Here is a 17459-nt window from a genome sequence, read left to right on the forward strand (position 1 = left end):
CAGCACTCTCACCATAATAGACCAGAATTTGACAGCCTCTTGCAAAAAAGATCATAAAAACGTTAGTAGGAAACATGAGAGTGCATAAATTGTGCCAAACCGTTACAAAAACAATGATATATAATAGATCACGAGTTTTACATGCACATACATATTCATCAGCATATACAGCGTGAGTGATGAGTAAAGGAGTGGTACAAAGCGTGCCTTGATGTTTTTATGCTAGAAAACTTGAAGATGCGCGCGTAGGATGAACACCGGAGAAGCGGGGAACATTTTCTTGAAAGAACCAAGCTATGGCCGAAATTTGCATCAATGTTGCTGATTGTTTTCACGTGAAAAGTTGCTGCTGTAGAGGGGAGGGGCGGCCACTGATCGAGCAAAACTTGCACTGTGGAATCCTTACTAAAAATATTGTTTTGTATGCTCAAAAATTAATCGCAAGTACACGATGTCAAGTAATAGTATAATGTACGTGAGTACGAGTATCGTTCCACTGAAGGCTGTATTTGACAATTATTATTTTCAGTTATTAAATCTTTAGTAACGAAATTTGATTGATTGTTTATTGCTACTATGCTTAAATAAATATGCAAATAAAAAGATTCAAGAATTGAATAATCGGATATAATATCTAGAATGATTGATTAAAATTCAATGAGAAATGGATTTGTTCGGAATATCGGTTCACCTACCCCTCGTTAATTAATTAATTCGTTCGATAGTGATTGTGTGCTTCCGACAGGATTTCCTATTCAATTGAACACACTCTCTCGAGCTATACCAAACTAATTCTACTCATTGAAGTAATTAAATATCTTTAATTATTTATCAAGAATGAATCGCATGTCGATATGTGAAATCCCCTAGTTTTCGCCCTACCGGACTATGACTATCGGCGTGAATCCAATTTCATATATCTATGTAAATTGTAAATCCACGGACTATGCTACTCGTTCCTATCACAAGTTATTCTCTCGAACTCACTCGCAATATAAAACAGTTGTTAAAGTTAGCTACGCTCTAACTACACAATGAAAAACAGTAGCACATTCAAGAATAACGCAACAATAGAAATATAAATCAATTAAATCAAAGTTTGGGGCATGATCCCCTTAAATCCAAACGAATATATAAAGTTAGCTACTCTAATTCATAATAAAAATAAACAAAACAATGTTTGAAAGATAAAAACTAGATTATAAATACTAGACTAGACGAGATCTGCGAAGAACTGTGCCCGGAAATCTTCGAATCTTCACTTCAAGCGCAAAAATCCTTTCCAAGGCTTGTGGTGGCTCTAAATTATGTCTGAATGCCCTCAAAAACGTCCCAAATCCCTCTCCATATCATTCACATCCAAAGAATAAGGTAAGAAATCGGCAAAGAACTTTTTCCAAAAATAAGTGGCGCTCGGGCGGTAGAAAATTACCGCTCGAGCGCCACACCTTCTGTAATTTGCTTGGGGAATGCAGCAGTCGCGCTCGGGCGGTAGAATTTCACCACACGAGCGTCGAGTCTTCTGTATTTTTTCTTCTCGGAATTCCTCTCTCGCGCTCGGGCGGTAGAAAATTACCGCCCGAACGCCACATATTTTGTACTTTGGCTGCGTGAATCTTTTCTCGCGCCCGAACGGTAAATTTCTACCGCTCGGGCGCCAGTCTTTCTCCCCCAATTTTTTACATTTTGCTCCTATATCCGTTTTCCGGTAGTTTTTCCTGCAAATTCTCCACGCCCAAGTCAGACATGATAACATGCAAATGCTTACTCTAAAACGAACAAAATGTAAATGAAATGTATGCATGCATAATGCAAACCTACACAAAACTAATGCAGTAAAACACGTAAAAGCCAAACCTATCAACCCCCTCATACTAACCTTTTGCTTGCCCTCAAGCAAATTAGGTTACAGACTACATCCAACACATGAAACAAACACAAACTGAAAGTATTAAAAACAATTAAACTGATGGCAAAACAGCAAACTAACATTTCGTGCCTCAGCGGATTTTTGAACTACATCCAATTAGTCCACTCACATTACTTATTAACACCCCTTCCAAAATATCACAACACATTTTTATTTTGCCAAAAGGTGTGGTCGTGTGTGTGTGTCATGGATTTTTCTAGCTTGTTCTTCAGATAGTTTTCTTCGCAAATCATGTGGGTCACCGAATCAACAATTCAACGCAAATTTCTCTCTCCTAAGTTCTGTTTTTATCCGGGACCAACCAGTAAACACATAAAGTGGTAGAGATTCATAGGTGAACAACAAAATGTAGGGAATCAATAGTCATAAGTGCTCAAGTGGTTCAGATAGCTTAGGAGTACGTAGATCATTTTCACTATGCGCTTGTAAGAAATTTTATCTGACATTCCTCAACGCCTTACATCTCCATATTTTTAGCCTTGGGATAGGATTTCATCCCTTTTTGGCTCCCCCACACCTTACATCCCCTTTTTATTTCATCCTTTTTTTTTCCGCATAGTTTTCTCGTGCGTGCTCCCTAGGATTGGAATAAAAGGTANACACCTTACATCCCCTTTTTATTTCATCCTTTTTTCGCATAGTTTTCTCGTGCGTGCTCCCTAGGATTGTAATAAAAGGTATGTTTGTTTATCTTGGTCTAGAGAAGAATTTTTAGATCCTATGCACAATTGGGAAGAAGGGTATTTAAGGTATACTTTTGATTTTATAATCGAGTTCATGCTACTGGTCAGTCACTTATTTCAACAGAAATTCATTTAAGTTCTACTCGCATCTCATGTTTTTCCAGTTTCCCTCACCGATTAATTTGAACTTAACTGTCATTCACACCACAATCAAAATCCACTATATGTGCATATAAGAAATTTAAATTTACCGGGGGATTCATAACGAGTAATAATACTAAGCAACATGCAGTTCATTTAGCCCAAATTCATCATTGGCTACCAATTTACCTATTTCACCATCAACTGACACACATGCAAAACCCAACAAAACGACCCCCTCATACTAAGGGTGTGCAATGTCCCCATTGCACAAACGACTAAAACACATAGATGCAAACACGAATACAGACACAGAAAAATAATGCAAGATACATGCCATGCTGAAACAACAGTGAGAAATAAAACATAAAGCAGTGGAAAATAAAAATGTAAAGAAGGGGAAAAAGTGAACTCCCCTGATCAAGGCTCCTCCTCGTCGTGCTCTGGTGGTGGCACTCCTGACGCATCCCTCTTCTGAAGATAGTCATACTGAAACTGATGGGGGGGAATGAATGGCGGAGGTGGTGGTATGGTTCTAGGATCCAAGCCCCCGTGGATGAGCATAGTACGCATCATGGAGTCGAGATGGGCAAAATGCGCCGTGAAGTTGGTGTTGACCTGCTCCTGGTGAGCCATGAAGGCAAGCGTTTCATCCATTTTTTCATTTTGGGTTCTCCTCCGTGGTTGTTGCGGTAGACGACGTGGGGCGGCTGTGCTCGATCCACCAGTATCTCCCTCGTGAGTGCGGAAATCACTACTTCACTTAGCACGTTTCCGTTGGAGGTCGTCCACACAAATAGCCTTCATCGGCTGTAACCACTCATCATCATCACGGAATACAACTCCAGCCCTAACACACAGCTCTGAAATGATAGTCGGAAAGAAGAGGCCGACATGACTATTGCGAGCACTCAATATGATCTGAGAATTTATAAGTTTGCCCACGTTGATGTCGTATCTCTCGGTCAAAGCAAACAGTAGCACCGCCAGCTCTTTTTGTACTTCGCTCTTATGCGAGACTGGCATCATCTGCCGGGCCACAAATAGATACCAAAGGGCGATTCCCGCTTTCAAATACTTCTCGTCAAACGGTTTCCACATCGCGCCTGGATGGCACAGCGTTGCGACTATCATATCATAGTTGGGGTCAGTTACCAATTCCCCAAATCGAGAGTCATCAACTTCAGCCATCTCTAAAAGTGCGTTAATTGTAACAGAGTCACACGGCACAAGTCGACCTCTCACAAAAACCTTACCATCATTCCCTTCCGCCGCATTGGCATAGAATTCTCGAACCATTGAGACCACTGCCGCCTTAGGTTGATTTCCAAATTGTTCCCATGCACACCTCTCCAACTCCACAAGAGGATCTAAATATCTATCTTCAAATTGCCTACGGAATCCCCTCTCGGCAATGGGATTTCTATGAATCTTAGCGTGATCATATCGATCCCTAGCAGCCTCACTCACAAAACGATGTTTATCAAACGACGAAGAGGAAGAGGAACCGGGAGTACCTTTCAATTTCTTGGGTGCCATGGTGGTATTGATGGAGATGGTGGATGACGGGAGAGAGCTGAGTCTTGATTCCCAAGGAAGAGTGTGCCACGTTGCCAGAAATTGGACTTGGACCGAAATTCTTGCACAAAGAAACGAGAGGCTGTGATATAGAGTATTAGAGATTTGAGGAATCTGCAGAATGAGAAAGGGGATCGCGCTTTTAATTGTAGGCGCGCTCGAGCGGTAGAAAAAAACCGCTCGAGCGCCGAGCTCTCTGGAATTTGTATCCGAAATCAGTGTTTGCGCTCGAGCGATAAGCGGTAGAAAATTACCGCTCGAGAGCCGAGCTCTCTGGAAATTTGCACATGTTTTTTTTTTTTATAATTTAGACTAAAACTAAAACAAAAGAATGACTAAAAGTAAAATAAAAAAAATAAAATAAAAACAACGAACATAATAAAATTGAATTACGTGCAAGATAAGGGAGAGAGTGGTAGTTCTCAATTTATAGTCGAGAGCTGGACTGTCGGTTGTTTCAGTTCGAATTGTCTTGGGTGATTCCAAGTTGTAGCTCAATTAAGCCACCCATGAAGTGCTTCAATCGCTGGGAATTGACCGTAAACGTCCCATCCTTTCCATCTTGTAGTTCCACAGCTCCCGATGGGTAAACTTTAGAAATCACGAATGGACCAGACCATCGTGACTTCAATTTTCCGGGAAACAGTCTCAACCGTGAGTTGTAGAGTAGGAAATTTTGCCTTCCTTGAATTCTCTTTCGATGATCCGCCGATCATGAGCCTTCTTTGTCTTTTCTTTGTATGACAGTGCGAGATCATATGCCAGATTCCGAAATTCCTCCAACTGATCCAGTTGAAGCAGACGTCGTTCACCTGCATCAATAAAGTTAAAGTTTAGTGCTTTTGTTGCCCAGTATGCCCGATGCTCTAACTCTACAGGTAAGTGACATGCTTTACCAAACAGTAGCCTATATGGTGTAGTGCCTATAGGTGTTTTGAAAGCAGTCCTATATGCCCAAAGAGCACCATCTAATTTTACAGACCAATCCTTCCGACTGACACCTACCACTTTTTATAAAAATCCTTTTGATCACTCGGTTAGAAAATTCCACTTGACCACTCGTCTGGGGTGATAGGGGGTAGAGATCTTGTGCGTGACACCATACTTGCTCAAAAGTTTTTCAAAGATTTTGTTGCAAAAATGGGTGCCACCATCACTAATGATTACTCGTGGAGTCCAAAACATGTTAAAAATATTTTTCTTTAGAAATTTCAGGACCACTTGAGCGTCATTAGTGGCGTATACTTCTGCCTTTACCCACTTAGACACATAGTCCACCGCCACCAAAATATACTTTTTCGTGAACGAACTGGGAAACGGTCCCATGAAGTCTATCCCCCACACATCCAATATCTCACACTCAATGATATTATTCAATGGCATGTTATGACGGTTAGAGATGTTACCTGTGTGCTTGCATTTATCACAAGTAAGCACATAAGAACGAGCATCCTCATAGAGAGTTGGCCAATAAAAGCCACATTCAAGTACCTTGGATGCCGTCTTTGTTGTCCAAAATGACCACCTACCTCATGGTCATGGCAATGGTTAAGGATTTGACCGAACTCCTCCTCTGCAACACACTTTTATATTATGGAATCTTCACAGATCTTAAACAAAAATGGTTCCTCCCAAAAATAATATTTCACGTCAGAAAAGAATTTCTTACGTTGGTGAAACGATAGATTGGGTGGTGGTGTGCATGCGACAAGAAAGTTAGCAAAATTTGCATACCAAGATCTAGTGTCACCAAGACAGGAGCTGTCACCAAGCGCTCCTTCAAATCCTCGTATGCATGTAAACAATCAGAAGTAAAATCAGAAGGCACATCTTTCATAAGTAAGGAAGATAGAGGTTTGGCAATTTTAGAAAAATCTTTGATAAAACGTCGATAAAAACCAGCGTGGCCTAGAAAACTTCTAACTCCCTTTACGGATGTCGGAGGTGGTAAGTTCTTGATAACTTCGACTTTTGCCTTATCCACCTCTACTCAATGCTCTGATATTTTGTGCCCCAATACTATTCATTCTTGTACCATAAAATGGCACTTTTCCCAATTCAGCACCAAATTTGTCTCCTCGCATCTCATCACCTTCAAATTCTGCAAACAGTCATCAAAAGAAGAGCCAAATATCGAGAAGTCATCCATGAATATATCAAGAAAAGTTTCTATCATGTCATGAAATATAGCGGTCATGCATCGCTAAAAAGTGGCAGGGGCATTACACAAACCAAAGGGCATCTGTCTAAAAGCAAAAGTGCCATAAGGACAAGTGAAAGTGGTTTTCTCTTGGTCCTCGAGCAATCATGATTTGGTTATACCCTGAATACCCATCCAAAAAACAATAAAACTCATGACTCGCTAACCTCTCAAGCATTTGATCAATGAAGGGCAGTGGAAAGGGATCTTTACGGGTAGCATCATTTAATTTCCTATAATCTATGCACGCACGCCATCCCGTAACTGTCCTAGTGGGTATTAATTCATTTTTTTCATTTGTGATCACAGTAATCCTACCTTTTTTCGGCACAAACTGAACAGGACTTACCCATGCACTATCAGATATAGGATAGATAATACCAGCATCAAGGAGTTTGATAGTTTCTGCTTTCACTACCTCTTGCATCTTTGGATTCAATCTTCTCTGAGGTTGCACAAAAAGTGAGTACTCTTCTTCCATCAAGATCTTGTGCATGCAGACTGATGGATTGATTCCTTTGATATCCGCCACCTTCCACGCAAAAGCACTCTTGTGCGCTTTCAAAACTTCCAACCGTTTGTCCTCCATCACATCTGTCAAAGCAGCATAAATAATTACAGGTAAAGTGTTATTCTCACCTAGGTATACGTACTTTAGGTGTGGAGGCAATGGTTTGAGCTCAAGCGTCGGTGGCTCCTCCAATCTTGACTTCTGAGGGATCAAGTCTCTTCGATCTCCCAAGTCCTCTAATCTCATCCTTATTGGCCTCTTCCATTGCTGGTTGACATTGAGGTATGCCACTATTTCGGCTTTCTCTGCATCCAATTCATCTTCTCTCAATTCAGTAGTGAGAGTGGCTTCCAAAGGGTCCCTCAGAGCATCCTGCACATAGTTAGACACAAGAGCATCAAAAGCATCAATTCTATAACAACTATCAGAATGCAGTGTGTGCTTGAATGCATTAAAAACATCAAAAGTAATCTCTTCTTCGCCCACTCTCAATTTCAACTTCCCTTCTTGAACATCAATTAGGGCCTTGCCAGTTGCAAGGAACGGTCCCCCCAAAATCAAAGACATCTCCATATCCTCTTCCATGTCGAGCACCACGAAATCATCAGGAAAAATAAATTTATCCGCTTTCACTAGCACATCCTCAATAACTCCCCATGGATACTTGACAGATCTGTCTGCCAGCTGGAAGGACATCCTGGTTGGCTTAGGTTCTCCTAATCCGAGTATCCTGAATACAGATAACGGCATAAGATTAATACTTGCACCAAGATCACACAAAGCTTTATGAAAAACAACATCACCAATCATGCAAAGAATAGAAAAACTCCCTGAGTCTTTTAGTTTCGGTGGAATTTTGTTTTGCACCAAAGCATAGCAATTTTCAGTTAAGTTCACCGTCATGTGATCCTCCAACTTCCTCTTATTCGCTAATATGTCCTTCAAAAATTTAGCATAACTAGGCATTTGCATCAAAGCATCAGCAAAAGGAATATTGATATGCAATTTTTTAAATACCTCAAGAAACTGACCGAATTGTACATCAAGTTTTGCATTTTTCCAATGCAGCAGGAAAAGGGGGAGGTATAACAATTTTAGATTGTGCAGCGGGTGCTGGTGTAGTGTTAGAAGACTTACCTTTAGATGTCTCGGTCTGTTCATCTGGTACTTGATTTTTTTCTTTTTCTCTCGACTCTAAAATTTTTCCACTCTTCAACTCAATGGCCTTCACTTGCTCTTTTGGATTGGTCTCGGTGTTACTTGGAAAGGTGCCCGGCTCTCTACTTGATATCATCTTTGCCAACTGACCTATCTGATTCTCCAAGCCCTTTATTGATGCATCATGGTTTTGTAGTCTAGTCTCCGTAGCTGAAATGAACTTAGACATCATCTGCTCTAAATTTGACTTTTCTTCTCTAGGAGGATCATAACTATACATCGGTTGTTTCCCATACTGTTGTCCTCCTTGTGGTCGATTCTGACTATTCTGACCACACCATGAGAAGTTGGGATGTTGTCTCCATCCAGGATTGTATGTATTTGAAAAAGGATCATTCCTCGGACGGTTTTGAATCCCCACTTGATTCACCGGTGCCTCCTCATTCGCATAGAAAGGACCACTGTCTTGACAGTCCTTAACATAGTGTTCTCCTCCGCATTTTTCACAAAATATCTCTTGCAGGCGCATCGCTGTCCCGTTTGCATGCATGCTGTCTATTTTCCTGTTAAGTGCTTCTAATTGTGCAGTGACAGCTGAAAAATCAGTTACCTGGTGTACTCCTGCATTCCTTCGCTGAGTGTTCCTCTCAGATTGAGGGTGATAGCTGCTAGCAGCCATCTCCTCTAGTGACTCATACCCTTTTTCGGCAGTTTTCCTCAACAGATTTCCGCAGGCCACAACATCTATCATGGTTCGGTTAGATGAAACTAACCATAGTAAAAAGTTTGGACAACTAACCCAAGACGCAACTCATGATGTGGGCATCTTCGCAGTAAGTCTTTGTAGCGCTCCCAAGCCTCGTAGAGTGACTCCTGCTCAAATTGAGAGAAGGTGGTTATGTCTGCTCGCAGCTTCATGCTTTTCGATGGAAGAAAGTATTTCAAGAGGAATGCCTTAGCCATGTCTTCCCAAGTTGTGATTGAACGTACAGGCAAACAATTCAGCCAAGATTTAGCTTTATCACGCAAAGAGAACGAAAATAAACGTAGTCTAACAGCATCATCTGAAACTCCATTAAATTTAAAAGTGTCGTTTCAGACTCTAGAGACATGGCATGCACTGGAAAAGATATCTGTAAAAAATATGGAGTGTTAACTCCAGAAAAATAAAACAATGCTAAAGAAAACAACTAAAAATAAAATTGTGAATTAACAGTCCCCGGCAACGGCGCCAAAAACTTGATCGAGCAAAACTTGCACTGTGGAATCCTTACTAAAAATATGGTTTTGTATGCTCAAAAATTAATCGCAAGTTCACGATGTCCAGTAATAGTATAATGTACGTGAGTACGAATATCGTTCCCCTGAACACTGTATTTGAAAATTATTATTTTCAGTTATTAAATCTTTAGTAACGAAATTTGATTGATTGTTTATTGCTATTATTCTTAAATAAATATTTAAATAAAAAGATTCTAGAATTGAATAATCGGATATAACATCTAGAATGATTGATTAAAATTCAATGAGAAATGGATTTGTTGGAAATATCTGTTCACCTACCCCTCATTAGTTAATTAATTTGTTCGATAGTGATTGTGTGCTTCCGACAGGATTTCCTATTCAATTGAACACACTCTCTCGAGCTATGCCAAACTAATTCTACTCATTGAATTAATTAAATATCTTTAATTATTTATCAAGAGTGAATCACATGTCGATCTGTGAAATCCCCTAGTTTTCGCCCTACCGGACTATGACTATCGGCTTGTATCCAATTTCATATATCTATGTAAATTGTAAATCCAAGGACTATGCTACTCGTTCCTATCACAAGTTATTCCCTCGAACTAACTCGCAATATAAAACAGTTTTTAAAGTTAGCTACGCTCTAACAACACAATGAAAAACAGTAGCACATTCAAGAATAACGCAAGAATCGAAATATAAATCAATTCAAAGTTTGGGGTAGGATCCCCTTAAATCCCAACGAATATATAAAGTTAGCTACTCGAATTCATAATAAAAATAAACAAAACAATGTTTGAATGATAAAAACTAGATTAGAAATACTAGACTAGACGAGATCTGGGAAGAACTATGGCCGAAAATCTTTGAATCTTCACTTCAAGCGTAAAACTCCTACCAAGGCTTGTGGTGGCTCTGAATTATGTCTAAATGCCCTCAAAAACGTCCCAAATCCCTCTCCATATCATTCACATCCAAAGAATAAGGTAAGAAATCGGCAAAGAACTTTTTCCAAAAATAAGTGGCGCTCGGGCGGTAGAAAATTACCGCTCGAGCGCCACACCTTCTGTAATTTGCTTGGGGAATGCGGCAGTCGCACTCGGGCTGTAGAATTTCACCACTCGAGCGCCGAGTCTTCTGTATTTTTTCTTCTCGGAAGGCCTCTCTCGCGCTCGGGCGGTAGAAAATTACCGTCCGAGCGCCACATATTCTGTACTTTGGCTGCGTGAATCTTTTCTCGCGCCCAGCGGTAAATTTCTACCGCTCGGACGCCAGTATTTCTGCCCCAATTTTTCACATTTTGCTCCTATATCCGTTTTCCGGTCATTTTTCCTGCAAATTCGCCACGCCCAAGTCAGACATGATAACATGCAAATGCTTACTCTAAAACGAACAAAATGTAAATGAAATGTATGCATGCATAATGCAAACATACACAAAACTAATGCAGTAAAACACGTAAAAACCAAACATATCAACCACTTTAGTGTAATTAGGTTTAGGCTTTAGTTTAGATTGCAATTAAGTGAATTATTATGCACTAATGGGCCTTCATTTAAAATTAAATTGTTTTTAAGGGTTTTGAGCCCATTAAGCATTAAAACAAACCCAAAAATCCCAATAACTCTCCCGAAAAATATTTTGTTTAGGTATGTTTTTGAAAATATTGCTCGAGCACTCAAAAAGTCCTCCGAATCGATAAAATTTGCGTACCGTCTAAAAATATAACCCGACGGTTAAAAATACCCAACCAAGGCCCATATTCAAAAATCACACTTAAAAACACCTCATATTAAATAATTAAAAATAATTATTCAATAAAAATATTTTTCCTGAATATCATCGGTCTCCGTTCCTCGTTCGAGCGCGAAATGCAACTTAAAATCCTAACGCATGAAACATTAAATAAACCGTGATTAAAACAAAAATTCATGAAATAAACATGCATTTAATGTTTTAAAACAATTTAATAAAATATCAGAGAAATTTAATAACTTGCATGAATGTTGTTTACGTGGACCTTCAAATTTTTGGGACGTTACAAGTTTCTAAAACCATTATAGGTACAAAGTGGGTCTATAGGAATAAACTGAACGAAGATGGTTTAGTTGTGCGCAATAAAGCGAGGCTTGTAGTATAAGGATATACGCAAGAAGAATGAATTGATTACGATGAGGCATATGCACCAGTTGCAAGACTGAAAGCAATCGGAATTTTCTTTGCTTATGCCTCATTCAAAGTCTATCAAATGGATGTCAAGAGTGCATTCATGAATGGTCAGCTACAGGAAGAAGTATATTTTGAACAACCACCAGGTTTTGTTAATCACTCTCTTACTGATCATGTTTATTACTTGAACAAAGCTTTGTATGGACTTAAACAAACTCCTAGAGCTTGGTATGAGACCTTATCAAAATATTTAATTGATCATGATTTCACTGTTGGAACAGTGGATAAGACTCTGTTCAAATTTATTAAAAATGATCATATTTTACTTGTGCAAATATATGTTGATGATATTATTTTTGGGTCAACTAACCCCAAGTTATGTGAGAAATTTGCCAAGTTAATGCAGGAAAAATTTGAGATGAGTATGATGGGTGAACTGATATTCTTTCTCGGTCTACAAGTGAAGCAACTTGAAACTGGTACTTTTATCAGTCAAACTAAATACACGAAGGAATTGCTTAAGAAATTTGGCATGAAGACATGTTCAGCTACAAATACTCCGATGAACTTATTGATTAAATTAGACAAAGATGAAGGGGGGATATCAGTTGAGACGGCACTCTACTAAGGTTTAATATGGTCTTTATTATACCTAACTACTAGTCGTCATGATATTGTATTTGTTGCTTGCATGTGTGCTAGATTTCAGGCAGATCCTAAGCAATTGCATTTTTCAGCTGCCAAACGCATTGAAATATCTTAAAGGCACACAAAATGTGGGCTTATGGTATGCTAAGGACTCATCTTTCAATTTAGTTGGTTATTCAGATGCAGATTGTGCAGGATGTAAGCTTGATCGAAAAAGCACCAGTGGGTCATGTCAGTTTCTAAGAGACAGACTGATTTCATTGTTGAGCAAGAAGCAAACATCCATAGAAACTTCCACAACTGAAGCATAATATCTAGCTGTTGCGCTCAACTGCTCTGGATTCAGCAACAACTGAAAGATTATGGAGTCGTTGCAGAAGAATCACCAAGCTTCTATGACAATACAAGCACAATTGAGATTACCTATAATCCAGTTCTTCACTCTAGAACCATACACATTGACATCAAACATCATTTCATCAGAGACCATGCTCTAAAGAAGGCAATCAGGTTGGAGTACATCTCAACTGAACAACAAGCAGCTGACATCTTCACCAAGCCATTTCCCGAGACAAAGTTTTTTTACTTTCAGTCCTCTGCTCCTTGAGAAGCATCATATGGTAGACACCTTCATCTGTGAAGATGTCTGAAGCATGAGCAATGCCAAGACGCCAGCTGAATGTTTTAACAGAAGAATTAGTTGAAGACCCGAGCAAAACTGAACAACCAGCCTCAGAGGTTGTAATACCAAAAGTTGAAGAACCAGTTCAGTCGCCTGCCACGACTGAACAAGAAGTTCATGCTGAAACTGACGTGGCTCAGTTGCACTCAGAACAACCTGAAGAGCCAACTGAAGTATCAACTGATAAACCAATTGAAGAGCCTACCAGCTCAACTGTTGTTCAGAGTTCCACTCCTCCTCAAAAACCTCAACATGAGGTAGTTGAAGAAATTGTTCCAGAAATGGTTACAGTTGTGACTGAATCACCAAATAGGGCCTTGATAATTTTTACCAGAAATAGGGCCTTGGTAAAAAATTGTTAAGGTTGGACTGCTTCATAAAGAAATGAAGCAGACAAGGAGCAAGAACCAGAATCAGCAGAACCAAAATCCTACTCAGATACCAATGGCTACTAATTTTTACCAAGGCCCTATTTCTAGAACAAGGCCCTAATTTTTTAATGAAGCAGTCCAACCTTCACAATTTGATTTCGTCTATTTCTGATATATAGTCAACCCAATTGTTGCACACATTAAAAATTGACTCTATGAAGGAGAATACAATGAAGAACCTACACCATGTTACAAATGATATCACTTCCTTATTTCTCCAACTAGATCAATTAAAGAAAGACCGAGTGACAGTTCAAGCACATTTCTAGGCTTAAGACATGTTCAAAAATCGAATTGAATTTTTGGAAACAGTAGTGACAAAGTGAATGGATCTGATACAAGAACAATTAATGAATGCAATATCCAATGTCACCTCGGAAGTCCGTGCATTATCCAGCAAGGTTGATGGGTTTGACAAAAAGGGGAAAGAGGAAGAAGAATAGCAGAAGCTATCTAAGAAGAGACCTAGTTAACCGACTGATCAAAGACCAGGTGATAAAAGAGCAAAGAAATGAAGAAGTCCAGATCAGTTAGAACACGGCCTTTATATTCAGTTGAGAGTTTTGGCAGATTTTCAGTCAGTAGAAGATTCTTTTTTTTCTTTCATTCTTTGTACGAATCTGTATATTAAAAGAGCTATTAATAAAAGATTATTTTATCTACAAGAGTTCAGGTTGATCAGTTCATAAACTCTAAGTTTTGTGAAACACCTAAAAGGAGAAATTGTTGGAAACTTAATTTCGGAGTTTGACAAATTAAGTGTAAAAAGATTGAACAACTGATCAAGAAGACTGAAAGTAACTGAACTGAAGATTCGTAAAACTGATAGTTGCTCGAACTGAAGGTTAATACTTATATAATCAAAGGCAACTGAACTAAGCAAAGCTAACTAAAGTGTGTAGTCAACTGAACGATCAGTTACACAACGATCAGTTAAGAATGATCAGTTACACAGCTATCAGTTAATCATATCGGCTATGTCAATTGATAAATCAGCTTGACACATCATCAGTTAAGGAACGTAGCTATCAACCGACAATTTTACAATAGCAGACTGCAACGTGTAGTGGGAACGTCGTAGTTCAGAAAGGCTACAGTGTACGATTGTTAGAAGAATGTTGACGTGGCTATGCAACGGATATAAAGATTCAAAATGCATTCATTGTTACCGTTGGAAGCACAGCCTATAAATAGCCGAGAAGATCAGCTGATGCAGTGTTACCAAGTTACAAGTTTTGCAACCAAGGGTTACAGAGTTACGAAGTCATCAAGCAATACAGTCAAGAACTCTGCATATATTTTTCAAGTTTAAAAGCTCTCAAAAGCTCACGCTTATTATACATATTCATAGCTTTCAGGCTATACTTTGAGCTTAAAGCACAAACACTCATTGTTGTATTATTCGATCTTGTAGAGATCAGTTGTGCTAAGAAATTACACATCAGTTGAGTACTGATAAGTTGTATTGATACTAAGAGTTTCAGTCTTAGCAGTGTTAATTCCAAACTGAAGTGGGTTTGTACAATTCATTTTATAGATCAAGGTCTTTTAATGAATATCATATCTTCGAGATAGAAAGGATGACGTATGATTAATTGAAATCTCCGAACATCCAGAAATCTTGCGTTCTTTCTTATTAGTTATATTCTATCTGTCTTTCAGTTATTTCCGCACTTTTATTAAGTTAACTGATTGACATTGACAACAAGATTCGCGAATTCAGTTTATCACTAAACTGATTCATCAATCAAAGAAGTTGTGAAAACTGTCGAGTGTTTATTCAACCCCCCTTCTGAACACTTTTTCACTCCTAACCGATCTTACCAGAATGTTGCGTCGAAGAAGTTTATAAGCTTTCCTTTGCGTTTAAAACGCTCGAATACGTGATCGTTGGCGTGGGTTGCGATGGAAAACGAACGGGCGATGAAAACTCCTTGATTTTTCCTCTTGAAATTTTTGAATTTTGTGTGTGTGAAGTGTGTGAAATTTTGGCTGCTATGGAGGCTTAGAACCCTAGGTTTTTTTTTTTTTTTATAAATTTTCGAAAATTTGATGTATAATGGTTTAAGGTTTTTGGGCTTTTTTTTAGGGATAATGAGTCCTTCTAATCTTTGATAAATTAGGCCCAATAATCCCTATTTAATTACAAAATAAAAGTTTACAAAATTTAGTTTTCAAAAATAATAATTCTGGTTCTTTAAAAGTACCTCGTTTGCCAAAAAATAACTTCCCAAATAAAATCGTGATTGTCTCGTAAAATAATTTGGACTCTACTATTTTTTGAAAAAATTAATCATATTTAATCATATTAATAAGCCTTGAAAATATTTATGAAAAAATGTTTTAATTTGATCGTCCCCGGTCTCCTTTCCCCAACCTATTATCGAATATTAGGATAAAATCCTCAGTTTTCATGAAATCATGCAATTAGACTTTCCTTCATCAGATACTATGTATCATTTAAACATTTAAAATAAATTAAATGAAACAATTAATCAATTTAAATCATTTTCATGTATGTGATTTATGTGAGTTGACTTTTGGACGTTACAAGATGTTGATGCTTCATATGAACAAAAGAGATGACTGCTCGGCATCTGACTATGTAGATGGTTCTATCACATGAGAATGCAATATACCTTTTTTTTTTTTTTCTATCATGTACTCAACAATTTTTTTGGTGACTACATCTTCATATGAATGACTAAAAATAAGCATTCAAAACATAAAGCAACCCAGAATTCTTCCACCGTCGGTCTCAACAAACAAACAATATCCTACAAATTGGTTTTAAAAGTGTTAATCAAGTGTAAGGTATTAACATATATGATGTAATCCGGGTAAATCGGGTGAGCAGAATCGGGCAATTCATTGGATGATTTCGATAGTTGTGTGTTAAGGAAAATGAGCGAGGAAAGAATATATCTCGTAGGGAAGATATATTTCTATAATCTTGGGCTTCTATTGTGACCTGCAAACAATGAGATGAACTCGTGAATGGGCGCCGAAGGAGTGTCCAGCATAACCACTCTGATGCTTAAGTCAGCAGGTGAAGAAGAAAGGTGAAGGGCTTGTATATGTGATGATATACATGAGTGTTCTTAGTTCAGAATTCCATAATCCTTCAAATGAGAAATAAACCTGCTATATAATGGCCCGAAAATTCGTGTTTGAAAATTTGCGAAAAAATTTAAAATTTTCTTTTTAAGGTAATTAAAATGCCTCATTCACAAAATAATCTGATAAATCAAGTTTAATGTTCAAAATAGCAGCGGAAGAAATTATTGTTCGCAAAATAACAAGTTAAAGTAATCCAACAACTGATAAAAATGTTTGAGCATAAAAAATGGTAAATGCTGTAAATGAGGTCCTCGGGTCCCACTACTGTCGACTCGAGCTGGCTCACTGGTCCCTGCCCTCGATCCCAACATCATTAGCACCTACAACAATCAAGTCTAGTGAGTCTAAAGACTCAGCATGCATATATTTTAAATAACAAGTAAATAATATAGTAAAATTTGCATGGGATAAAAATATCATATCATGAGGCATACGTGAAAATAACTTATCATGATCAATTATAATACGTGCATAACTGAAATGAAAATCACAGTGAAAATGTTTGCTCCTTGGAGCCCTGTAATAAAATGGCATGTCATAAATTTTCTTGTGAGATTATGGTCTATGCAAGTGGCCCCTGCACTGAACGGAACTGAACTGACCGGTAACTGGCGACCGAAACCGGTAACTGGCGACCTGGTGAAGTAATGAACGTCTGATCAGACTAATGCCACAGTATACTGGGTGAAAGTGAACTGACCGGTAACTGGCGACCGGATAATACAATGCTCCCATGATAGTGAAATGGCCACAAGTAATATCGCATAAATCTCAAAAATTAAATATTTTATATTGTTATGCACGTAATATAATTAAATGGCATAATTAAATATCTTGTATTATTTTACCACATGGATTGGATTGTTCCCAGGCTCGCTGCGACCTAAATTTAACATGAAAAATATGCAAATGATTTTTCTTGACCAAGCTCTGTAATTGACTCCAAAAAAACAAGACAAT

General features: G+C 38.3%; 1 protein-coding gene across 1 annotated transcript; it reads right to left on the reverse strand.

Annotated features, from left to right (window-relative positions):
* Positions 1-4980: 4980 nt before the first annotated feature.
* On the reverse strand, positions 4981-8952 carry LOC140981587 (uncharacterized). Its single transcript, XM_073448016.1, has 6 exons — positions 8181-8952; positions 6851-7825; positions 6368-6433; positions 6067-6207; positions 5438-5738; positions 4981-5278 (listed from the first exon to the last, which is right to left on the reverse strand). The coding sequence occupies exons 1-6, from the start codon at positions 8950-8952 to the stop codon at positions 4981-4983; spliced, it is 2553 nt and encodes an 850-aa protein (XP_073304117.1).
* Positions 8953-17459: the final 8507 nt, after the last annotated feature.

The sequence above is a fragment of the Primulina huaijiensis genome, chromosome 7 (genome assembly GCF_012295235.1).
Source record: "Primulina huaijiensis isolate GDHJ02 chromosome 7, ASM1229523v2, whole genome shotgun sequence".
NCBI lineage: Eukaryota > Viridiplantae > Streptophyta > Magnoliopsida > Lamiales > Gesneriaceae > Primulina > Primulina huaijiensis.

Excerpts from the sequence above, each read along its gene's own strand:
- LOC140981587 (XM_073448016.1), bottom strand. The coding sequence starts at position 8,952 with ATGATAGATGTTGTGGCCTGCGGAAATCTGTTGAGGAAAACTGCCGAA. Across the intron at positions 6,434-6,850 it reads TCAGTTTGTGCCGAAAAAAG|AATTTGAAGGTGATGAGATG; the intron begins GTAGGATTACTG and ends GACTGTTTGCAG. Across the intron at positions 5,739-6,066 it reads CTTGGTGACACTAGATCTTG|GTAACATCTCTAACCGTCAT; the intron begins GTATGCAAATTT and ends GCAAGCACACAG.